Source organism: Hyla sarda, chromosome 3 (assembly GCF_029499605.1).
Source record: "Hyla sarda isolate aHylSar1 chromosome 3, aHylSar1.hap1, whole genome shotgun sequence".
Lineage (NCBI taxonomy): Eukaryota > Metazoa > Chordata > Amphibia > Anura > Hylidae > Hyla > Hyla sarda.
Window position 1 is genome coordinate 266,037,440 of NC_079191.1, and position 27,185 is coordinate 266,064,624.

The 27,185-nt window shown below is 40.1% G+C and overlaps 1 protein-coding gene across 10 annotated transcripts in view; it reads left to right on the forward strand.

Annotated features, from left to right (window-relative positions):
• The window catches only part of EYA4 (EYA transcriptional coactivator and phosphatase 4), a 401,807-nt gene that overhangs the window by 269,847 nt on the left and 104,775 nt on the right, over nt 1–27,185 (forward strand). For 5 of the 10 annotated variants that reach the window (XR_008891352.1, XM_056566571.1, XM_056566579.1 and 2 more), the window contains 2 exons: nt 11,887–11,979; nt 26,524–26,590. Coding sequence is in view for 9 of the 10 variants with exons in the window: in XM_056566571.1 (XP_056422546.1) it covers nt 11,887–11,979; nt 26,524–26,590 (160 nt within the window). In the remaining variant the exon portion in view is untranslated. Of the gene's footprint in view, nt 1–11,886; nt 11,980–14,825; nt 14,915–26,523; nt 26,591–27,185 lie in introns of those variants that run through there. The other 5 variants (XM_056566572.1, XM_056566580.1, XM_056566574.1 and 2 more) reach the window with 3 other exon arrangements.

Genomic DNA, 27,185 nt, shown 5'->3' on the forward strand with positions numbered 1-27,185 from the left:
TCCCGAAAAATGTGGAGAGATTGACCTTTGTGAAGATGAATCAGGCATGGATCAGCCAGGATTTCCAACCACCAACGCCTGATGCATCAGAGTAGATTGAACATGGTGCCACACCAACACTTCACAAATATGGATAGTGCCAAGCAGATTTAAGGCGCTGCTCCCCAGTTACAAACATTCCTCTGCATCAGACCTTTTTTCACCCACCTTCATCACCAGGTACTGGTATTGCCACCCACCACACCCCTCTGTCACCGGGTCATTTTCATTTCAGAACTTTCCTGATGCTGCTCCTGCCACTTTAGGCTGTCTCATTCAGCCACTATATGGTCTCTTCTCATGCTTCAGCCAACTCTAGGCTGTGTCATTCAGGCACTATATGGTCTCCTGATGCTGCTTCAGCCACCTCCAGGCTGTGTCATTCCACCAATATATGGTTTACTGATGCTGCTGGCACTGGGCCGAAACATTTTCATGGTAGCGCTAGCTAAAATAAATCTTCAATTTAAATTTCAAAATTCATCTTTTAATATTATGGATTATGAAGCCCTAGTGTCTGTTTATGCTGATGCCAGCACCAGGCTGTGTCATTCAGCAACTATATGGCCTCCTCATGCTGCCAACACCCCCAGGCTGTGTCCTTCATCCAATATATGGTTTACTGATGCTTCAGCCACTTCCAGGCTGTGTCATTCATGCAATATATGGTTTACTGATGCTTCAGCCACTTCCAGGCTGTGCTATTCATCCAATATATGGTTTACTGATGCTTCAGCCACCCTCGCGTTGTGCCATTCATCCAATATATGGTTTACTGATGCTTCAGTCACCTCCAGGCTGTGCCATTCATCCAATATATGTTTTACTGATGCTTCAGCCACTTCCAGGCTGTGCCATTCATCCAATATATGGTTTACTGCATGCTTCAGCCAGCTCCAGTCTGTGTCATTCAGCAACTACATGGTTTAGTGATGCTGCTGTACCTAGGACATTACCTTTCTATGTTTATGGTAACACTAGGTACCATACATCTTCAATGGAAATTTGAAAATTCATCCTTTATTTTTAGAGATTGTGAGGCCCTATTGTCTCCTCATCTGCCACCAACTCCAGGCTGAGCCATTCAGACACGATATGGTCTCCTCATGCTTCCATAAACCCAAGGCTGTGCCATTCAGCCACTATATGGTCTCCTCATGCTTCAGCCACCTCCAGGCTGTGCAATTCAGACACTATATGGTCTCCTCATGCTTCAGCCACCTCCAGGCTGTGCCATTCAAACACTATATGGTCTCCTCATGCTGCCAACACCTCCACGTTGTGTCATTCAGCCAATATATGGTTTACTGATGCTGTTGGGCCTTAGCTTGGGCCTAAACAATGTTATGGTTGCAGTAGCTACCATAAATCTTCAATTTAAATTTCAAAATTCATCTTTTAATCTTAGGGATTGTGAAGCCTTAGTGTCCACTCTGCTGCCGGCTCCAGGCTGTGTCATTCAGCAACTATATGGTCTCCTCATGCTGCCAACACCTCCACGCTGTGTCATTTAGCCACTATGTGGTTTCCTCATGCTGCCAGCACCTCCGCGCTGTGTCATTCAGCCACTATATGGTCTCCTCGTGCTTCAGCCACATCCAAGCTGTGTCGTTCAGCCACGATATGGTCTCCTCATGCTGTCAACAACTCCACGCTGTGTCCTTTAGCCACTATATTGTCTCCTCATGCTGTCAAAACCTCCATTCTGTGTCATTCAGCCACTATATGGTCTCCTCATGCTGCCAACACCTCCATGCTATGTCCTTTAGCCACTATATGGTCTCCTCATGATGCCAACACCTTCACGCTGTGTCATTCAGCCACTATATGGTCTCCTCATGCTGCCAATACCTCCACTCTGTGTCATTCAGCCACTATATGGTCTCCTCATTCTGCCAACACCTCCACGATGTGTCATTCAGCCACTATATGGCCTCCTCATACTGATGCCACCTCTAGGCTCTGTCAGTATGCCGCTCTGCGGCAGTGATTCTAAAAGCAATGCCTGTAATCTGCATGTCATTCTAAATAACAGTATTATTTCACTACTCCAGCACACTCCATATGCATTAGAACAAAGCAAAGGGTTCTACACCCCTATTGAGGCTCTCTGTAGTCCAGAAATAGCTATTTTTTATATAGATTAACCACAAATAAATTCGTATCGAACCAATTTTTTTCAAAAAATTGGGCAAATCAGACACATTTTTCAAAAGTTCCCTCATCTTTACATGAAACCAAAAAATGTGTGCACTTTATGGTAAAAATTACACATTATCTTTTTTCTGTAGGTCAATGCGATAAAACGATATCCAATTTATATAGTTTTTCTATTATTGTACTACTTTAAAAAATTGCAAACTTTGTTTTAACAAGACTCTAATGCATAAAATTGTCCTATTCTGACCGTATAACTTTCTTATTTTTCTGTATATGTATGAGGGCTAATTTTTTTGCATCATGATGTATAGTTTTCAGCTGTACTTGTTTTGCTTTGATGTGACTTTTTGAATGCTTTTTAAACACATTTTTTCTGATATATGATGTCATTGAAAATCTGTATTTTTGGTGTTTCATATATTTTTTTTACGTTAACGTCGTTTACCATGCGGGATCATAAACATTATTTAATAGTTTAATAGTTTGGACATTTACACAAATGACAATACCAAATATGTTAACTTTTTTGTTTTTCTTTTCGTAAAATGGGAAAATAAGGGTCATTTTATGTTTTTTAAGTGAAGGGAGTTTTATATAATTTTAGAATTATTATAATTTTTTTACACTTTTTATATGCAATCATTAGTTTTCATTTACTGTATAATGCTATGCCTATGGAATAGCATTACACTGTGTGATCAGCAATCCACTGATATAACCTGGCTAAGCCAGGCTACATCAGTGAATCAGCGATTAGCAGCAGAAGGGAGGTAAGGTGACCCTCCTCCACCATTTTAGCTCATGGAACCCCATCATCACGTTGCGGGGGTTTCGTGAGCCCCTCTGAGCTACCGGAGATTTTTAGTTTCACTTTAGACACCATGATCGGCATTGACAGTGAGTGTCCGGCTACTGATAGTAGCTGACACTTACGGTTCTGAAGCGAGGGCAGCTCCTGCGCTTGCTTCCAAGCTGCTTAAGGACTCAGGGCGTACAGGTAGGCCCTTGGTTTTTAAGTACCAGGATGCAAGGGAGTACCTGTACGCCCTTCAACCATAACAGGTTAAGAATGACAGAAACATCCATATGACAATCCAGGGGAAAAGATATCTCTTAAAGGGGTACTCCGGCCCTAATACATCTTATCCCCTATCCAAAGTAGAGGATAAGATGTCTGATCGCAGAGGTCCTGCCGCTGGGGACCCCTCGCAATCTGTCATTGCACACCCCCCTTTGTGAGCTCTCCGCAGCTCTGGAGGCTCCAAATGTGTAGCGGGAGGACCATGGAGCCAGAGTATCATGACATCATGATTTTGCCCCCATTGTGATGTCATGCCCTGCCCCCTCTATGCAAGTCTATGGGAGGGGGCATGACGGCCATCACACCCCCTCCCATAGACTTGCATTGAGGGGGCGGGGAATGACATCACACGGGGGCGGAGTCGTGACATCACAATACTCCAGCCCCATGGTCATCACGCTACACATTTGGAGTCTCCAGCGCTGCGGAGAGCTCACAAAGGTAAGTGCGCAATGACAGATTGCGGGGGTTCCCAGTGGTGGGACCCCCGCAACCAGACATCTTATCCCCTATCCTGTGGATAGGGGATAAGATGTTTTAGGGCTGGAGTACCCATTTAAATAAACTCATAAGTCATATATTAATGAAAGAAAATAATAGCTTTCCTAATAAAATGCGTTGTCCCATTCTACATAAATGTGGCTTATGAGCTCTGATTGGTATAAAACAAATGGTACTTACCTGCTCTGATCACCTGCTATGTTCATCCTGACAGCAGGGACTGTCAGGACAAAGGCAGCTGGGAATGGGAAAGGTGAGTATAATTGTTTTGTCTGAATCCCAGCCAGAGCCCCCAACTACGTGCTGTAGGACAACCTTTTTGGCATTATTTTCTTCATTCCTTGAGAAAATGATTTTACAACATAGATTCCTTGATCTCAAAAAATAAATACAGCAAGAGTGCACTTGTTTTTAGTTTTCAGTATAGATAGAGCAATTTTACTATTATTTGTTTGGATCTGGACAATGATGAGGACACTAATAGGGTTACTACTGAGAAGGTCAGCCAGTTCTTACAGTCAGTTGTGTAGGCTTATGGAATGCTTATTGCTGAATGCTACTGTAATCTAGACTATCTGACACTAGATGAAATCAAAGTATATAAAATACTCTGGGTATGCTCTTAGCATCTGCTCATTTTTCCTTTCTCCTTTATCATGCTGTAAATACTAAAGATAAATCATCCCGTCTTGGCACAAAGTAAAGTATTTATGCCCTACAAAAATATGTGTAATTTGTGATTGGCACCTGTCAAATCAATTAGGTGTAAAAGACTTCACAAGGTTGTATTTCAAAACCAGGCAGTCGACACTGGCATAGTTTTATCTTGTCACATGTACGACTTGTATAAAGAAACCATTTTAAACCACTTTTAATAACAGATTACAATATTTGTTTATATTATGAGGGCCTTGAAAGAATATGTTGTCAAGTTAACTGACATAGTAAGTATAGAAATTACTTTGGTCAGCAAAATACATAAAAGACAGGGGCTTCCTATAAAGGAAAATATAAATAAAACTTTTTTCAGGTGCTGATTGACACCACAACATTCCTAAAAATTTTAGACATAGTTCTGATGCTCTGAACTTATCTTTATCTTCTTTGTTTGCTAACATGGAGCACCAGTGAAAACCGTACAGGATTTCATCACCCTTTAAGTTGGTTAGAAGACAAAACTGGTATGAGCACCCTCTTTTCAGGGGCCCCATGGAGGCTACTAGAGATGAGTGAATTTTAGAAAAATTTGATTCGGCCGATTCGCTGAATTTTCCGAAAAAAATTGTTTCAGTCCAAATTTATTTGCGGTGGATCTCTATTGAAAACAGCTTTTTCTGGCCTACAGAGAGCCTCAATAGAGGTGTAGAACAATTTGCCTTGCTTTAACACTCATAGGGTGTGTGCTTGGTTAGTGAAATAATACTGTTATTCAGTATGACATGCAGATTAGCAGATTAGATGCGTCGCTATTAGAATCACTGTTGCAGAGTGGCACAATGACAGAGCCTGGAGGTGGCATCAGTATGAGGACCATATAGTGGTTGAATGACACAGCGTGGAGGTGACGGCAGTATGAGGAGACCATATAGTGCCTGAATGACACAGCGTGGAAGTGGCAGCAGCATAAGGAGACCGTATAGTGGCTTAATGACCCAGCCTGGAGGTGGAAACAGCCTGACGATACCATAGGGCCTCACAATTGAAATGATTAAAGATATTTTTTAACATTTAAATTGAAGATTTCAAATACATGAACCTAAAAAGTTTTATTTAATGTGCCAGCAGCAAGAGGAGACCACATGGCAGTACAGTGACACAGCCTGGAGGTGGCAGAAACATGAGGAGACCATATAGTGTCTGAATGACACAGCCTGGAGTTGGCGGCAGCAAGAGAAGACCATATAGTGGCTGAATGACATATCCTGGACTTGGCGGCAGAAAGAGGAGACCATATAATGGCTGAGTGACACAGCCTGGAGGTGCTGAAAACATGAGTAGACCATATAGTGGCTGAATGGCACAGCCAGGAGTTGGTGGCAGCATGAGGAGACAATATAGTGGCTGAATGACACAGCCTGAAATTGGCGGCAGCAACAGGAGACCATATACAGTAGTGGCTGAATGACACAGCCTAGAGTTGCCAGCAGCAAGAGGAGACCATATAGTGGCTGAAGGACACAGCCTGGGGGTGGCGGAAGCATGAGGAGACAATATAGTGGCAGAATGAGCTCAGGCCTCTCGCTGCAACTCCTGCTGTTACTCGCCCCTAGTCTGCTGCGATCTCTGCCTGCGCCTGATGAATTTAGGCCTCTGACACGTCTTTGTGCACGCCCTGGCACTTCTCTGCCTGACATACTTAGTGCGTATATGAGGGAAGGACAATATGCTCCACTATGCTTAAAACAGTCTACAACACCAGCAGGTGTGTACTTTTGGCTGGCCTTTCACAGTAACTAGGCCCTTAAGACTTTAACAAGAATAAAATGGTACACCACGTAGATGTATGGATGTGGAGTACAATGCGCTCAAGTATGCTTAAAACAGTACTTTATTGAAAAAACAGCATCAACCCTACCCACAGGTCAGGTATAGTACTGCAGCTCATTCCTATTGACTTCAATCAATCCTGGCTGTGATATCAGCCACAAACTGTGACCAGGAGTGGCTCTGTTTTTCATGAAAGAGGCAGCATTTTCTAATCCTGGACAACCCTTTTAAGTAGTCTCCAAGTCGGAGATGAAATGCCCTGAAAGGATTGTCTTAATTTAGATATTTAGATGTCGTAAAATGTTTTGCTTCTGTGTAGAGATTCAAAGGCCATTAGTACTCCACTGGGCAATCTGGGAAAAGGAATATGCATATCAGCTCAATCACACCACCTTCACAGGTAGGATACCCTACATATTAGCTTTAGCTGATTGGGATATAATGCCAAGCCAGAAGTTTCCCTGGAAGAGAACCCATCTGCAGACAATGTTGTTTCGGGGTGTAGCACCTCGTCAGTACAGAGCAGGGTGTTTTGGCTTGCCTTTGAGAGTTATATATACACCAAACAAAGTTTGCAGCACTACTTATCAATCTTTAGTATATGCAGTGCCAGCACTCTCATGGACCCAATCATGGACAGTATAGAAACAAGCCAATGGCGCATAACTCCAAAATAAAGGTGACTTATTTTCTCATGTTAAGCATTACAATGTTTCAGCTCCTCCTGGAGCCATTTTGAAGCATTGCTTTAAAATTGCTCAAGGAGGAGCTGAAGCATTGTAATGCTTAACTTGAGAAAATAAATCACCTTTACTTCGGAGTGCTGGGCCATTGGCTGTTTATATATATATATATATTTTACCAAATATTGCGATTATGATACACTTCATTAGTGTTAGTACTAACCTGCAGCACAACCCGGACTGATCTTTTAACCCCTTAAAGACCAAGGGTTTTTCCGTTTTTGCATTTTAGTTTTTTCCTCCTTGCTTTTAAAAAATCATAACTCTTTCAATTTTGCACCTAAAAATCCATATGATGGCTTATTTTTTGCGCCACCAATTCTAATTTGTAATGATGTCAGTCATTTTGCCCAAAAATCTACGGTGAAACAGAAAAAAAATCATTGTGAGACAAAATTGAAAAAAAAACGCTGTTTTGTAACTTTGAGGGCTTCCGTTTCTACGAAGTACTTTTTTCGGTAAAAATGACACCTTATCTTTATTCTGCAAATCCATATGATTAAAATGATACCCTACTTATATCGGTTTGAATTTGTCGTACTTCTGGAAAAAATCATAACTACATGCAGGAAAATTAATACGTTTAAAATTGTCATCTTCTGACCCCTATAACTTTTTTATTTTTGCGCATATGGGGCGGTATGAGGGCTCATTTTTTGCGCCGTGATCTGAAGTTTTTAGCGGTACCATTTTTGCATTGATAGGACTTATTACCTATTTTGGACTTTGGAATTTTTTTGCGCATACGCCATTGACCGTGCGGTTTAATTAATGATATATTTTTATAATTCGGACATTTCTGCACGCGGCGATACCATATATGTTTATTTTTATTTACACTGTGTTTTTTTTTTATGGGAAAAGGGGGGTGATTCAAACTTTTAATAGGGAAGGGGTTAAATGATCTTTATTCACTTTTTTTTTCCACTTTTTTTTGCAGTGTTATAGCTCCCATAGGGACCTATAACACTGCACACACTGATCTTTTACATAGATCACTGGTTTCTCATAAGAAACCAGTGATTGATGATTCTGCCACTTGACTGCTCATGCCTGGATCTCAGGCACTGAGCAGTCATTCGGCGATCGGACAGCGAGGAGGCAGGTAGGGACCCTCCAGCTGTCCTGTAAGCTGTTTGGGATGCCGCGATTAGCTAAACGGCATACTTTCACTTTAGACGCATCTAAAGGGTTAATAGTGCGTGGCACCGCGATCAATGCCGCGCGCTATTAGCCACGGGTCCCGGCCGTTGTTAGAGGCCGGGCCCGACCCGTTATAGATCGGGAGCGGACACAAGACATTCCAGTACGTCATGTGTCCTTAAGGGGTTAAGCAAATACATAGTAAAGCAACACAAACACATTTTCACATACTCTCAAATGAAAATGTTTGAGGAGGCTGTTTCTTTAAATCACTAATACATTCACAAAAGCAAGGGAAGGAGAAGTAACTGCATCAACCACATAATATCCTTTATTCAACCATCTATGTGCTATAAAACATTGTATGATATATATTTAAAAGAAAATATGATACATATGATCACATGTAAATAATAGTAACATTAAAGTGTATGCAAAAAAAAAAATACACTCAAATAAGACTGATTTTTTTATACCATGCATCTGGCTGATTTGTACACTTAGTTACATACAAAAATATAAAATGTATACAACTCCCCATGTTCCATGTGCTATAAAATGGCCAAATAACAGCTATTTTTTGGTACAAAAAAATCAATGTGTGAACAAAATGTTTTATTGAAGAATTATACTGTAGAGAATACATATTTTTACTGTATTGAATAACATAGTAGTCTGTTGTTTTATACTGCAAAAATAGTATTTACATGTCTAACTGTCAAAGATATGCCAAAGGGTATTCATTCACCACAATTCACCACATCACCTACAGTAGGTGAAAAGAAAACATCAACTCTTATGATCTTGCGGTTTGGAACTTCCTTATAGTAATAAAAAGCATCATTTCAAACAAGAGGGCATCCTATCTACACCATAGGCCTGGTTCATAGGACTACACAGGTCCTCCAATGCTTTACCATCATCTGCAGAAAAATTGGGGTACATTTTTCATTGGTTTCCTAGATTTTTGTCTTGTATAGGTGCACTTTTATGCAACTGCAGATTTGTCATAAAAATTGTGTCTTTTTTATCTTTAACATCCCAGGCACTTTTTTAATGTAGTGCTGGTAGTGCTGCTCCAAATTTATTTCAGAGACTCTCACATCAGTAACATTCTCTGCAGGCCGAGTCCCTTTTTATATAAAGTGTTTAAGGCACATAATACATGTGCCTTACATGTAAAGGCACCAAAGTCTACCAAACCTTTGAAAATGTTATGCCAAAGTTGAGACGAACAGATTCCACAACTGACATTCCACAACAAATAATTGATATGTGAACCCAATCCTATTAGCCTTGCTATAGGTGGACAAACACATTAGATAGAAGTTGATGACTGACCAACCGTTGAATGAACAATCATATAATGAAAAATAATTTTGTAGACCCCACCATATTAGCCTATATTGTCCGCTACAGTTGTTAAGATTGGCCATACATGATATAAAGTGGGGATCAAAAGTTTGTATTAATGTGCATAAAGAAGCCAAGGAAAGATGGAAAAATCTCCAAAAGGCATCAAATTACAGATTAGACATTCTTATAATATGTCAACAAAAGTTAGATTTTATTTCCATCATTTACACTTTCAAAATAACAGAAAACAAAAAATGGCATCTGAAAAAGTTTGGACACCCTGCAGAGTTAATATCTTGTACTGCCCCCTTTGTCAAGTATCTCAGCTTGTAAACTATTTTGGAGCCAGCCAAGAGTCTTTCAATTCTTGTTTGAGGTATCTTTTCCCATTCTTCCTTACAAAAGTCTTCCAGTTCTTTGAGATTTCTGGGCTGTCTGTCACGCACTGCTCTTTTAAGGTCTATCCATAAATTTTCAATTATGTTGAGGTCAGGAGATTGTGAAGGCCATGGCAAAACCTTCAGTTTACGCCTCTTGATGTAATCCCCCGTGGATTTCGAGGTGTGTTTTGGATCATTATCCATTTGTAGAAGCCATCCTCTCTTTAACTTCAGCTTTTTCACAGATGGCATCAAGTTAGTATCCAAAATTTGCTGAAATTTTGTTGAATCCATTTTTCCTTCTACTCATGAGATATTCCCTGTGCCACTGGCTACAATACAACCCCAAAGCATGATTGATCCTCCACAATGCTTAACAGTTGGACAGAGGCTCTTTTCATTAAATTCTGTTCCCCTTCTTCTCCAAACATACCTTTGCTCATTCCAGCCAAAAAGTTAAATTTTAACCTCATTGGACCACAGAACTTGTTTTCAAAATGCATCAGGCTTGTCTATATGTTCATTTGCAAAGTTCAAACACTGATTTTTGTGGTAAGGACGTAGAAGAGGTTTTCTTCTGATGACTCTTCCATGAAGACCATATTTGTACAAGTATCTCTTTATAGTGGAATAGTGTACCACAACTCCAGAGTCTGCCAGATCTTTCTGGAGGGATTGTGCAGTCAAACGTGGGTTTTGAATAGTTTTTCTCACAATCCTGCGAGCTGTTTTGTCTGATATTTTTCTTGGTCTTTCAGATCTTGCTTTAACTTCCACTGTTCCTGATGAACGTTTTGCAAAAACGTTTTGCTATCTTCTTATAGCCTTCTCCAGCTTTGTGAGCATCAACTATTTTCAGTTTCAGATTTCTAGACAACTGCTTAGAAGAACCCATGGTGCTGATTGATGGGGCAAGGTGAGATGAGTCTGGGCATTTAAAACCTTTGAGATTGCCATCACCTGGTCTTCCCAGATGAGGATTGAGAACAATCCATGACACTGGCAGGTCTCAGCTTTACAAAGGGGGCATTGCATGCTATAAATTCTGCAGGGTGCCCAAACTATTGCAGACACCAAATTTTTTTTGTTTTCTGTTATTTTGAAAGTGTAAATGATGGGAAAAAAAACTAACTTTTGTTGACATATTATAAGAATGTCTAATCTGTAATTTGATGCCTTTTGGAGATTTTTCCATCTTTCCTTTGCTTCTTTATGCACATTAATACAAATTTTTACCTGGGGTGCCCAAACTTTTGATCCCCACTGTATCGCACCAGATGAAAGACAAACTGGGAATATTCAGGGAACATTCTAAGAATATTCTTTCTTAAAGTATCATTCATAGACAAAAGACTTTTCCTGAATGAAAGTCCTGGTATCAGATGAAAAACAACCGGATACTTTTCAAATGCTAAACGTCTGTCTTCAGTTGGCTAAAATGATCAAAATCATTTTTGGCAAAACTTCACCCAGTGATCAATTTGGTTAAAAAAGTATACAATGATTATTGAGCTTAGTTCAACCCAAACATATTTCTAGTTAAAACACAATTTCATTGAAACATTGAGTCAAAAAGGCTTCCATTTTACATGCCGTGGATAGCTGTTTACTGTTCAAATATAATACTAAGGGGGGGATTTATCAAAACCTGTGCAAAGGAAAAGTTGCCCATAGTAACCAATCAGATCGCTTCTTTCATTTTTTAAAAGGGCCTGTGCAAAATGAAAGAAGCGATCTGATTGGTTGCTATGGACAACTGGGCAACTTTTCCTCTGCACAGGTTTTGATAAATCTCCCCTTAAGCATTTAGAAAATAAAACATTTTTTATGGCATGACTGATCTTTTAAGCCTTTGTTACTTCCTGTATTTCCCAAATTTCCTAATCTTTCTTCTGCATGACAAATGAGTTTTGGCTGTTTCTAGTTAAAGGTGGGCATGAGGCTTCACTTGAAAATTTAGAAAAAGAAACTTATCTCTGCTTATTCTTCTATGTAGTGTCTCTTCTTGCAGTCAAAACAGAGCCAATGAACAGCAATGAAACCACCACCACAACTGGAGATGGATCGCTTGACACTTTTACTGGGTCAGGTAAAGCAATCTGATGACACATTACACACACTAAAGAGGCAGAAAATGTGTAATCCAGACTAATACACACATCCTTTGAAAATTTAAGTCTGGCAACAGCCTTGTTAAATTTTGTGAAGGTTTTAAAGTGGAGTAGGTCCAACATTTCATGCCTGTAAATGCCTACAATTAGTTATCAAGCTTAAATTTTCTTTAACAGTTAAGACATTGCAGGGAAATCGAGACACGGCAAATGCAAGGGTCTCCAGTCTGCGGCTCCTCGCAGATGTCATTTTATTATTAATAGACAAAATTGTGATACTTTTTCATTAAAAATAATTCAAGGCTTGCAATCTCTTAATAGGTGGAAACATGATATCATGTACATAGGATTGGTAGCATGCCAATGGGATCTGCTATGTGGAAATACATCAGCAGCAATTACAGAGAAATTCCACTCAATCTACAGCGGTCCCTAAAGTTACAATATTAATAGCTTCCAGGACGAACAGTGTATGTTCAATCCATTGTATGTTAAGGCCATAACTCTATGGAACACTGGAAATTGGTTCCAAAGTCTCCAAAATATCAAACCCCTCCCCACCCCTAAAAAAAAAAAGAGAAAATGAAAATAAAAGAAAACCAGCAAGATAAGTAATAGCCATCATCACCTAGGTAAAGAGCAGTACAGTGCCGCTGTATACAGTATATTAAAATATCAATTCTAAAAGCTTTTTATTTCATTTGATAAATGGGGCCATGATGACTTTGTCACAGAGCCAAATTTGAACTTTTATTCTGAATGAGTCCTCTGCCCAATCCAAACTAATCTATCTAACCTCTCTGCAGTGTGAGGGAAGGAAAAGGGCATGCTCCCCCCCCCCCCCCAGGCCATTATATTTGGGGACCTGTTCTGCATTTTAAGTAAACCTGGGCTGTCCTACAGTAAATGCAGGAAAATGTTATTTTAGGAATTGTTGAGTAGATGGTTATGTTGGAAAAGATATTAAATACACTGCTCAAAAAAATAAAGGGAACACTAAGATAACCCATCCTAGATCTGAATGAATTAACTAATTGTATGAAATACTTTCGTCTTTGCATAGTTGAATGTGCTGACAACAAAATCACACAAAAATTATCAATGGAATTCAAATTTATCAACCCATGGAGGTCAGGATATGGAGTTACACTCAAAATCAAAGTGGAAAACCACACTACAAGCTTATCCAACTTTGATGTAATGTCCTTAAAACAAGTCAAAATGAGACTCAGTAGTGTGTGTGGAAAGAAAAGTATAAGTTCTCCCTTTATATTTTCCATTCATTATGAATACACTTCTGGCTTTGGCTCAAAAACTGCAGGGACAATATTGTAAAAAGCTTCCGAGTGGAACCCCAACCTAATTATGGCCCCCAAGTGGAATACAGCTTAAAAATTCCCTTGTGGTCAATGGGATTTCCACTGACCCATTTAGGCTGCTGCTGCATACACAATTTCGTAGCTGAATTTTTAAGCTTGATTCCTTTGGGAAATTCTACTGTGTGAAACGACCCCAAAGATACATTTACATGTACATAATCAGCTATTTAAATTCTGCAGCAGAATTTCCACATTGGAAAACCTATGTGAAAGTACCCTAAAAAGGGTTATTCAGATCCATGAGCCACATGAGACATGAAGGAGAATGCCCACTGATTTTGAAGGGTACTGTAATTCCCTCTGTAAAATGTGTATAGGGTGATATAGTTTAACCCCTTTTTCAGTTTTTGCATTTTCTTTTTTTCCTCCTTACCTTAAAAATCATAACCCTTTCAACTTTCAACCTAAAAATCAATATTATGGCTTCTTTTTTGCGCCACCAATTCTACTTTGCAGTGACATTAGTCATTTTACCCAAAAATGCACGGTGAAACTGAAAAAAAAATCATTGTGTGACAAAATTGAAGAAAAAACACCATTTTATAACTTTTGGGAGCTTCCGTTTCTATGCAGAGCATTTTTCGGTAAAAAAATGACACCTTATCATTATTCTGTAGGTCCATACGGTTAAAATGATGCCCTACTTATATAGGTTTGATTTTTTCGTACTTCTGGAAAAAATCATAACTACATGCAGGAAAATTTATACATTTAAAAATATCCTCTTCTGATCACTAACTTTTTTATTTTTCCGCATATGGGGATGTGGGCTTATTTTTTGCGCTGTGATCTGTAGTTTTTATTGGTACCATTTTTGTTTTGATCTGACTTTTTGATAATTTTTCATTTATTTTTTTATGGTATAAAAAGTGACCAAAAATACGCTATTTTGTACTCTGGAATTTTTTTTATACATGTACGCCATTGATTGTGCGGTTTAATTAACAATATATTTTTATAGTTCGGACATTTACGCAAGCGGCCATACCACATATGTTTATATTTATTTTTATTTACATAGTCTTTTTTTTAATGGGAAAAGGGGGTGATTCAGACTTTTATTAGTGAAGGTGTTAAATCACATTTATTAACACTTTATTTTCTTTTTTTTTTGCAATGTTATAGCTCCCATAGGGGGCTATAACATTGCACACACTGATTTCCTACACTGTTCACTGTCATGCATTAACATGGCATTGATCAGTGTTATCACTGATCCTGCCTGAATCTCAGGCAAGGAGCAGTCATTCAGTGATCGGACAAACAGGAGGCAGATAGGAATCCTCCTCGTGTCCTTCAAGCTGTTCGGGATGCCGCAATTTCACTGCAGCGGTCCCGAACAGCCCGACTGAGCTTCTGGCATGGTTTTGGTTTCAGACGCGGTGGTCAACTTTGATCGCCGCGTCTGAAGGGTTAATACTGGGCATCACAGCAATCGTCATCGCGTGATCGTCCTGCGTCGTTAAAGGGTTAAAAAAGAATGGCTATTATATCACATAGATCTTCAAGGCACTAATGAAATGGATACACAATGGTATACATATAACTTAGTCTAATGTGTGCATTGTATAGATTTATAGATAGGTATATTCCTGGAAACATAAAAAAAACAAAAACTTAGATACTGACAAGCTGTAATGCAGTAAGTGATGGTTTCTAAGAAGATACTTCTATAGAGCTATACATTATGGGAAATATAAGCTTTCTCTAGAGAATAAAGGACTCCCCTGAAGGTCAGATTTCTTAATAATACTCAACTGGAAAATGTTGCATTAAAGGATTTACTTTTTACTTCAGTTCATGTTCATGAATTGTGTAGACAAATGAGACGAGAAAACTAAGAAGATAAATATTTTAATAACAACACATGATCAAGCAGTGACTACACATGATATCCATTGCATTAGGTCATAATCGGCCAAAGCTTTACAAACAATGAAAATATTTTGACCAATTTTTTAAGCTACATTTTAGGATCAGTTTATGCCTATTGTGAATCCCAGGGGCATTTTCAAGTTTTTCATAACTGCTATGTTGTGTCAGTTACGTATGTCACAAGCCCTCCGTTAGGGCTGTTTAACAGATCAGTCAACCAGTGAAAAGATTTCATCAGCCAACACCCCTCTCAATCATTTTCATAGCCTACAATACTTTAAAATGAGAATTCAGCACAACCCCTAACCTTTTGCTCCACAAAACACACACACAATATTCACTATATACATACACACCAAATAAACACAGTGCATACATTTACTTGGGACACCAATTTTGAAATATGCTTTCACTTTATTAGCGATCCATTATTGAATTGATAATACAGTCTACTTATATTTAAAAATTGGAGTTCCAAGTGACTTTATACATTTTACCAAGAATTGGGTACTTTAGCATCAGTTCTTTGACTGGGAGTGCTTTATCGCTATCCTAACTGTATACATATACACACATTGGCCCTGATTTACTATTGTTAACCCGACATGTATTCAGACCGGCGATTTGTGGTGATTCCTGGTGAATCGGGTCACCAGTGACCCGTTGACCCTGAAAAAAAGGGTGATTGGTGCAGTCTGAGATGGCACCAATCGCCCTTGCCCAGCAGGGGTGAGGTGGCATCGGTGCCACCTCACAATCAGCGTGATTAGTCGGCCAGACCAGCCGACCAGTTACGCGTCCCGTTGGGCGGCATCAGTGGGTGATTATCGTCGAGGGGTGTGGGGAGGCTCACCCAGGGTAACGGGGTCCGGAGTGGCGGAGGTCTCCTGAGTGGCGACGGTCCCGGCGGTCAGTGGATCCAACAGCAAGAGGTAAGCGCTGTTTGCCTCCTGCTGTTGCTTAGCAACAACTCCCAGCATGCACAGCCAAAGGGAATGCTGGGAGTTGTAGTTATGCAACAGCTGGAGGCACAACTACTAGAGATGAGCGAAGTTACAGTGATTCGATTCGTCACAAACTTCTCGGCTCGGCAGTTGCTGACTTTAGCCTGCATAAATTAGTTCAGCTTTCAGATGCTCCGGTGGGCTGAAAAAGGTGGATACAGTCCTAGAAGACTTTCTCCTAGGACTGTATCCACCTTTTCCAGCCTACCGAAGCACCTGAAAGCTGAACTAATTTATGCAGGCTAAAGTGAGCAACTGCTGAGCTGAGAAGTTTGTGACGAATTGAATTACTGTAACTTCGCTTATCTCTAACAACTACAACTCCCAGCATGCCCTTTGGCTTCTATGAAAAAAGTGTGCCTCCAGCTCTTGCATAACTACAACTCCCACCATGCACGAACAGCCAAAGGGCATGCTAGGAGTTGTAGTAGTGCGCCTCCAGCTGTTGCATAACAGAGTTGTAGTTTTGCAACAGCTGAAGGCACACTGGTTGTGAAACACTGAGTTAAGTAACAAACTCTCAGTGTTTCACAACCAGTGTGCCTTCAGCTGTTGCAAAACTATATCTCCCAGTATCCACTATCTGTCAGTGCATGCTGGGGTTGTTGTTTTGCAACAGCTGGAGATCTGTGCACCTCTCCCCCCCCCCCCCCCCCCTCCCATGTCAATGTAAAGGGTACATTCACACGGGAGGGGCTTTACAGCGAGTTTTGCTGTGAACCCTCGCCCGTGTGACTGTACCCTAAAGAGACTACACTACACTACACTAACACAAAAAAAGAGCAAAAGACTACATATGCACGCACCCTTGCAATAAAGAATTAAAAACATCTCGTACGGCAGTGTTTCCAAAGCGGAGCCTTCAGCTGTTGCGAAACAACAAATCCCAGCATTGCTGGACAGCCACTGAATGTCCTGGCATGCTGGGAGTTTGCAACAGCTGGAGGCACCCTGTTTGGAAACCTCTGCCATACAGTATTTTTGGAGGTGGAGGCAAACACCATACTTTCATCTGGGTCTGTCCCTATGCAAATCCCTAATTTAGGCCTCAAATACGCATAGCTCTCTCACTTTGGAGCCCTGTCGTATTTTAAGGCAACAGTTTAGGGCCACATATGGGGTATTTTCGTACTCAGGAGCAATTGTGTTGCAAATTTTGGGGGGCTTTTTCTCCTTTTACCTCTTATGAAAAGGAAAAGTTGGGTCTACACCAGCTTGTTAGTGTAAAAAAAAAAAAATGTCACTAACATGCTGGAGGTGCCCCATTCTTTTCATGTTCACAAGAGGTAAAAGGAAAAAAAGACCCCCAAACTTTGTAACACATTTTCTCCTGAGTACGGAAATGCCCCATATGTGGACGTAAAGGGCTCTATGGGCGCACAACAAGGCTCAGGAGTGAGAGCGCACCATGTACATTTGAGGTCTAAATTTGTGATTTGCACAGGGGTGGCTGATAGTTACAGCAGTTCTGACATTAACACAAAAAAATTCCATTTTGGAAACTACACCCCATCACAGAACGTAACTAGGGGTATAGTGAGCCTTAACGACCCACAGGTGTTTGACAAATTTTTGTTAAATTTGGAAGCGAAAATGAAAATTTACGACGCAGGACGTAATTTACGTCCTGTGCCGGCTCCCCCGATATCATGGTTAATATCGGACGTCACCATCATCTTCTGACCCCAATAACTTTTTATTTTTCCCCATATGGGGCGGTATGAGGGCTAATTTTTTGCGCTGTGATCTCAAGTTTTTAGCGGTACCATTTTTGCATTGATCGGACTTATTGATCGCTTTTTATTCATTTTTTCATGATGTAAAAAGTGACCAAAAATGCACTATTTTGGACTTTGGAATTTTTTTTGCGCTTACGCCATTGACCGTGCGGTTTAATTAATGATATATTTTTATAACTCGGACATTTCCGCACGTGGCAATACCACATATGTTTATTTTTATTTTTATTTACACTGTTTTTTTTATGAGAAAAGGGGGGTGATTCAAACTTTTATTAGGGGATGTGTTAATAGGGGGCTATAACACTGCACACACTTTTACATTGATCAGTGGTTTCTCATAAGAAACCACTGATCCATGATTCTGCCGCTTGACTGCTCCTGCCTGGATCTCAGGCACTGACCAGTCATTTGGCGATCGGACAGTGAAGAGGCAGGTAGGGGTCCTCCAGCTGTCTTGTAAGCTGTTCGGGATGCCGCGATTTTGCCGGGATGCCAGGATTTCTCCCTGAGCTAACCGGCATGGTTTCACTTTCACTTTAGGCGCGGCGTTCAAAGTTAAAGGGTTAAGCGTCTAAAGGGTTAATAGCGCGAACCACGGGTCCCGGCCATTGTTAGATGCCGTGGCCCCACATTATAGAGTGGACTCATGACATACGCGTACGTCACGGGTCCTTAAGAGGTTAATCATATGGACCTACAAAATAAAAGGAATGCATCATTTTTACTGAAAAATGCACTGCGTAGAAATTGAAGCCCCCAAAAGTTACAAAATGGCGTTTATTTTTTCAATTTTGTCGCACATTGATTTATTTATTTTTTCTCCGTAGATTTTTAGGTAAAATGACTGATGTCATTACAAAGCAGAATTGGTGGCGCAAAAACAAACCAAAAAAAAAGCCATCATATGAGTCTGTAGGTGCAAAATTGAAAGGGGTTATGATTTTTAAAAGGTGAGGAGGAAAGTCCTTAAGGGGTTAAAGTGACAGAGAGAGGGAGCACTGTGGTCAGACATAGAAAAACAACTCAACTTCCTCTGGAGCATACAGCAGCTGATAAGTACTGAAAGGATTAAGATTTTTAATAGAGTAATTTACAAATCTGTTTAACCTTCTGGAATTGTTTTCCACCGGAGTACCCCTTTAATGTCAACGGGAATTATGCAAATTGATTGAGACGGATTTCCCAGATGTTTTTGGCTTACAGGCCACTTCCAACAGCTGCAAACAGGTCGGGGGGGGGGGGGGGGGGGGGGCTGGAGCAGAAAGAGGTGTTTTAGTAAGATAGGAATAAGTTGTCCAATCCTGTTGCCATCATTGGGCTCAGCCAACTTACTAGTGTGTTTGAGCACAGTAAAGTAGTAGTCCAGTGCGGAAAAACTTATCCCCTATCCTAAGGATAGGGGATAAGTTTGAGATCACAGGGGGTCCGACTGCTGGGGCCCCCTGCGATCTCTCTGTACGGGGGCCAGGCTCTCCAGCCAGATAGCGGGTGTCGACCCCCGCACGAAGCGGCGGCTGACACGCCCCCTCAATACATCGCTATAGCAGAGCCGGAGATTGCCGAAGGCAGAACTCCGGCTCTGCCATAGAGTTTTATTGAGGGGGCGTGTCGGCCGCCGCTTCGTGCGGGGGTCAACACCACCCCTTCACGCGGGCTGTCGGGGCCCCGTACAGGAGATCGCGGGGGGCCCCAGCGGTTGGACCCCCCGCGGTCTGCAACTTATCCCCTATCCTTAGGATAGGGGATAAGTTGTTCACCACTTGTTCACTACTGGACTACTCCTTTAACTGTACATTCATAAAACAGTTAGTCATAAGGATAAGTTGTGAAAACACAACACAATGATGTTTGTACCTGTGGTGGTAGATAATATAGACAACTCTGTATAATATGTTGAATGTAAAATTAAGAAGCTAATAATATGTCTGTATAGTATACAGTAAAGAAATAAGAGGGACATTCATGCTTTAGTTTATTTCCAAGTAGAGTTGATGTTACCTGGTGTAGAAATCAATCCCTCCCCACACCCTGCAGCGACAGTAAAGGTCTACGCGATTTTACTATGCACCAAATAGAGGTAAATACCAGTATACAGCTCATACAAGTGATTATACTACAGATTCTTCCAGCATCTTTTATGATGTTTCTCTTTTCTTCCCCATCCATCTCAGATGTCATGATGACTTTCCCCCAAATGTGACTTGTCTGTGCAAAGTAGCGTACCATCATATATATATATATATATATATATATATATATATATATATATTAATGTTCTCAATAATAATGCCCTAACTGTGCCCCCCCCCTTACCCCCCTTACTCACTAATATGCCCCAACAGTGATCTCATTTATAACTAATCCCCCAATGGTACTTCAACACAGTAAAAATGTCTGTATATACTGTAGTAATAATGTTCTCTCGTGCCTCCATATAGTAATAATGTCCCCATGCCTTCATAAAGTAATACTGTCCCCATGCCTCGATACAGTAGTAATATTCCCCATGCTGCCCTACCATACAGTAAAAAAACTAAAAGTATTCTGTGCCAAGTAGTAATAATACCCCCCCTGTGCTCCCAAATGGTAAAAATGCCCTCTGTCCTGTGCCTCCAAGTTGTAATAATGCCCCCTGTCCTGTGCTCCCAATAGGTAAAGATACTCTCTGTTCTATTCCCCCAAGTTGTAATAATGGCCTATGTCCTGTGCCCCCAATTTGTAATAATGCCTCATATCCTGTTCCCCCAGTTGTTATAATGCCCTCAGTCCTGTGACCCCCAAATATAATAATAATTATCCCTCCTGTTCTGTGCACCCACAAATAATAATAAGGCTCTTGTCCTGTGCCCCATGTTGTGATATTGCCCCCTGTCATGTGCCCCCAAGTGGTAATAATGCCTTGTGTCCTGTGCCCTCAAGTGGTAAAAATGCCCCCTGTCATGGGCCTTTACATATAATAATAATAATGCACCCTGTTCTCTAACCCCCCCCCCCATATAATAATAATGCCCCCTTTACTATTCCCTCAGGTTGTAATAATGCCACCTCTGCCACCTAAATGGTCACAGTGCCCAAAACAGAAGAAAAATAAAAACGACAATACTTACCTAAACCACATTGCCACAGGCAGCTATCTCCCTTTTTACATGCCTGCAACATGTGAGCCGCAGGGATGAGACTTCTGAGCAGGCGTCTTCCGTAAATGCGTAAATAACCAATTTTAAATGGCCCATAGTAGCATCCGATACTTAGTATTTACAGAATATGGCTATTGTACAGATATTATTATTGTTGCGGTGTGTGGTTTTTACTGGAGCTTATCTTTGCGATGAATAAAATCCTATTCCTGTGGTTCTCCAGTGTAGCTGGATGGTAAATGTAGTCTTCATTGCCACATAATCGGGGGAGATTTAGCAAAACCTAGTAACATAGTAACATAATTCATGAGGTTGAAAAAAGACCAGAGTCCATCAAGTTCAACCTATATCCCTAATGAGTCCCTATTGAGTTGATCCAGAGGAAGGCAAAAAAACCCTCATACTAGAGGTAAAAATTCCTTCCCGACTCCAAATATGGCAGTCAGAATAAATCCCTGGATCAACGTTCTGTCCCTATAAATCTAGTATACATAACCAGCGATGTTATTATTCTCCAAGAATGCATCCAGACCCGTTTTGAACTTCACCATGACCACCTCCTCAGGCAGAGAATTCCACAGTCTCACTGCTCTTACAGTAAAGAAGTCTGTGCAGGTGTAGAAACCTTCTTTCCTCTAAACGTATAGGATGCCCCCTTGTTATAGATACAGTCCTGGTTATAAATAGATCATGGGAAAGATCTATGTACGGTCCCCTAATATATTTATATATAGTTATTAGATCTCCCCTAAGCCTTCTTTTTTCTAAACTAAATAACCCTAATTCTAAAATCTTTCTGGGTACTGTAGTCCTTCAATTCCCCGTATTACTCTGGTTGCCCGTCTTTGAACCATCTCCAGCTCCACTATATCTTTCTTGTATACTGGTGGCCAGTACTGTACACAGTATTCTATGTGTGGTCTGACTAGTGATTTGTTCAACGGTAGAATTATTTCCTTGTCGTGGGCATCTATGCCCCTATTGATGCACCCCATGGTTTTGTTTGCCTTGGCAGCAGCTGCCCGACACTGGTCACTACAGCTAAATTTACTGTTAACTAAGACTCCTAAGTCCTTTTCCATGTCAGTCGTCTCAAGTGTTCTCTCATTTAATACATAACCTCAGCCCGGATTTTTCCTCCCCATGTGCATTACCTTACATTTATCAGTGTTGAACCTCATTTGCCACTTCCCAGCCCAAACCTCCAACCTATCCAGATCCATTTGTATCAGTGTACTGAGTTTAGTATCATCTGCAAACATTGTTACTTTACTGTTCAACCCCTCTACAAGGTCATTAATAAATATATTAAAAAGAACAGGACCCAAGACGGACCCCTGTGGTACCCCACTAGTAACAGTCACAAAATCAGAATAAGTATAATTAATAACCACCCCCTGTTTCCTATCACTGTTTCCTATTACTTACTTACCGACTTGCACACATTCTCCCCCAGCCCAATCCTTCTCATTTTATGCACCAACCTTTTATGTTGACCGTATCAAATGCTTTGAAAAAATCCAGATATACGACATCCAGCGATTGCCCCTGGTCCAGTCTGGAGCTCACCTCCTCATAAAAGCTGATCAGGTTAGTTTGACAGGACCGATCCCTCATAAAGCCATGCTGATATGGGGTCATACGTTTATTTTTATTAAGATACTCCAAAATAGCATCCCTTAGAAAACCCTCAAACAATTTACATACAACCGAGGTTAAATTAACAGGCCTACAATTCCCTGGGTCACCTTTTGTTCCCTTTTTAACCCTTTAACGATGCAGGACGTATATTTACGTCCTGCGCCGGCTCCCGCGATATGAACCCCGCATCACATCGCGTCGGTCCCGGCGCTCATCAATGGCCGGGACCCGCGGCTAATACCACACATCGCCGATCGCGGCGATGTGTGGTATTAACCCTTTAGAAGCGGCGGTCTAAAGCGAAAGTATCCCGGCTAGTCATAAACATATGTGGTATCGCCGCGTGCATAAATGTCCGAACTAAAAATATATCATTAATTAAACCGCACGGTCAATGGCGTACGCGCAAAAAAATTCCAAAGTCAAAAAAGCGTATTTTGGTCACTTTTTATACCATTAAAAAATAAAAAGTGATCAAAAAGTCCGATCAAAACAAAAATCATACCAATAAAAACTTCAGATCACGGCACAAAAAATTAGCCCTCATACCGCCCTGTACGTGGAAAAATAAAAAAGTTATAGGGGTCAGAAGAGGACATTTTGAAACTTACAAATTTTCCTGCATGTAGTTATGATTTTTTCCAGAAGTACGACAAAATCAAACCTATATAAGTAGGGTATCATTTTAACTGTATGGACCTACAGAATAATGATAAGGTGTCATTTTTACCGAAATATGCACTGCGTAGAAACGGAAGCCCCCAAAAGTTACAAAATGGCGTTTTTTCTTCGATTTTGTCGCACAATGATTTTTTTCCCGTTTCGTCGTGAATTTTTGGGTAAAATGACTGATGTCACTGCAAAGTAGAATTGGTTACGCAAAAAATAAGCCATAATATGGATTTTTTAGGTCGAAAATTTGAAAGGGTTATGATTTTTAAAAGGCAAGGAGGAAAAAACGAAAGTGCAAAAACGGAAAAACCCTGAGTCCTTAAGGGGTTAAATATTGGTACCACATTTGCTATGCGCCAGTCCTGGGGAACAGTCCCTGTTACTATAGAGTTCCGGAATATTAAAAATAGGGGTCTGTCTATAACATTACTTAATTCCTTTAGAACACGGGGATGAATGCCATCTGGACCTGGTGATTTGTCTGTTTTGATATTTTGTAGGTGGCACTGTACTTCTTCCTGGGTTAGACAGGTGACCTGTACTGGGGAGTTTACCTTATCTCACTGTATTTCACCTGACATTTCATTTTCCTCTGTGAACACAGTGGAGAAGAATTTGTTTAATATATTTGCTTTTTCCTTATCCCCGTTTATAATTTCTTCTTTATCATTTTTTAAAGGGCCTACACTTTCATTTTCTACTTTTTTGCTATTTATATAGTTAAAGAACATTTTGGGGTTGGTTTTATTCTCTTTGGCAATGAGTTTTTCTGTCACTATTTTGGCGGCTTTTATTGTTTTTTTTTTTACATATTTTACATTTTTCTCTATAGCTTTTTAATGCTTCTTCACTGCTGTCCTGTTTTAGTATATTAAATGCTTTATTTGTATCCTGTATTGCCCCTTTAATGTTTTTATTCATCCATATTGGTTTTCTTTTATTTCTGACCCTTTTATTCCCATAAGGTATATATTTATTACAGTGATAATTTAAGATATCTTTAAAAGTCTCCCATTTAGTGTCAGTATTCTTGTTTTTGAGGACAATATCCCATTAAATATTGCTAAGGGCTTCTCTGAGTTGATCAAACTTTGCTTTCCTAAAGTTAATTGTTTTTGTGGCCCCTCGAGTGATTCCCTTATTGAAGAATAAATTATAATGTATTATATTATGATCACTATTTCCTAGGTGTTCTTTTACCTGCACATTAGTTAGTCTGTCAGGTCTGTTGGTTAATATTAAATCTAGTAGGGCGTCCCCTCTGGTCGGGCTCTGCACCATTTGGGACAGATAATTGCCTTTAGTTTTAGTCAGAAACCTGTTTCCTTTATGAGATTCACAGGTCTCAGTCTCCCAGTTTATATCAGCATAGTTAAAGTCCCCCATTATTATCACATCATTCTGATTTGCTGCCTTGTCTTTTTGACTCAGTAATTGATCTTCTGTCTCTTCCATTATGTTTGTGGCTTATAACAAACCCCTATCAGATTTTTTTTATTTTAATCTCCATATATTTCTACCCATAATGCTTCCACAGTATCGTCTCCCTCCCATATATCCTCCCACAGTGCGGCCTTCAGACTTGATTTCACATACAGACAGACTCCTCCCCCTTTCCGTTTTATCCGATCCTTCCTAAATAAACTATAACCCTGTATGTATGTTGACCGCCCAGTCACAGCTATCGACCAACCAAGTCTCTGTTATACCCACTATGTCATAATTTTCCTCAGACATCAACCACTCCAGTTCATAAGTTTTATTGGACAGACTTCTGGCATTAGTCAACATGCAATTCAATGGTGTATGTTTTTTCTTCCATTGATGCCTATCCCTATTATCTATTCTAACCCCCCCCTCCACTCCACCCCCAGGTATATTAATAAGTCCCCCTCTCTATCTACACTATCTTCCCCCTCTATGTTATAGGTTCCCTCCCCCCCAGTCCCTAGTTTAAACACTCCTCCACCCTTCTAGCCATCTTCTCCCCATGCACAGCTTCTCCCCATTGAGGTGCAGCCCATCCCTACGGTAGAGCCGGTAACCGACAGCGAAGTCAGCCCAGTTCTCCATGAATAGCTTCTTTCATTTTTAACAAGGCCTTGGCAAAATGAAAGTAGCGATCTGATTGGTTGCTATGGGCAACTCAGTAACTTTTCCTCTGGACAGGTTTTGATAAATCTCCTCCAATCATGTTTACTCTCCAATACAGAGACATAAAGTAATTGCTATATATTCTTCACATTAGTGATACTAACAATATGGCCTTAGTTTATTTACATTTTCAGTGATAATTAGGATTTATTTTCCCTTGAAACGTAATTGAGTTTATTACATGTTCACTACACGGAAAGTGTCTTACATTAATCATTTTGAAAGCGAAACATGAGCACTTGGCCTAACATTACCCTATATGTTTTCTCTATGGATTTCCTATGATGGGATGGGTTCACCATTATGCTGAATGTATATTTGGCATGCATCTGTCTCGATAGAGACAGATGGTTCAGCAAAAGGAAAAAAAAAAAAACACTTCTGCACTAAGTTTGGAGTTAGTCCACATAAGATAAAGATTTAGGATGCCATGTCGAGAAGATGATGAACTGCAGCAAGTCGATGGCGCTGAGCCCCACTACCAGCCCTGTATGCAATACAGTTATTACTCACATATTTACATTAACTCTTAAAAATGAATGCTTGTTATGTAAGGTACTGCTCTGAACTAACCAAGTGAATTTGCATGGAGAGCTTAGGCTATTATTTTCAATTGATTTCTTATAGCTGTATAGTTTTTAACACATGCATGTGGAGAGAGAGACATTACCTATCTGCAATGTACTTCTTTTTAGTACCTGGGATGTGAAGCATTCTCCTGCAGAGCAGGCCCCCAAATAATTGCTGTTGCCAAGATGTAGATTTAGTTCCGTACCAAATACATCCACACTTTGTAGTCCTATTTTACACTAGAATAACTCATTTTGTCAGCATTTAAGATCTATGCTAAAGCTGTTAGAGCGTGAATGCAAGTTATTTATGGTACTAAGTTTTTTAAGCGTGTTTTATGTTTTACAGTAATAACAAGCAGTGGCTACAGTCCAAGATCAGCACATCAGTACTCGCCTCAGCTTTATCCCTCTAAGTAAGTGACAAGTTCTTTAACTTATGGGGAAAACTGTATATAGTTGTGTTAAGCACATGGGCAATTATTACATGCATTTTTAATTTTATTGGAACTGCTGCATTTTTTTTTGTAAAATTTCCATATAAAAGTATATAGAGTATAAAGAGTTAAATTCCTATGCAGTGTTACATGAAAAGGTATTTTTCATATCTGAAAGTCTACATGTAGTGTTAAAACTCGGCACAAGAAGATGGATGTAAAGTTAAACAGCTGCAATGAATTTCATGCTCTGTAATGCAACCATATAGTTTTTAACCATAAACTGTATAACTGCCTGGTCCATGTTCCCCCCTATACTGTGGTACCATAGTAATAAGAATGGGTTTTATGACTCCAAATTTTAATGTAAATTTAGAAAATCTTAACCTATATGAGTAAGTCTTAGACTCCTATAGGGTCGTACTGTACCTACTCCAATTTCATACAGAGGCAGTGACAGAAGAAGCATCTATGGCTGTATAATATAGATATAATATGTATACATCCACTTGTATAAAGATGAGTTTAGTTAATCTTCCCAGTAGTTCTATTTTGACTTTTTGATTTCTGCATA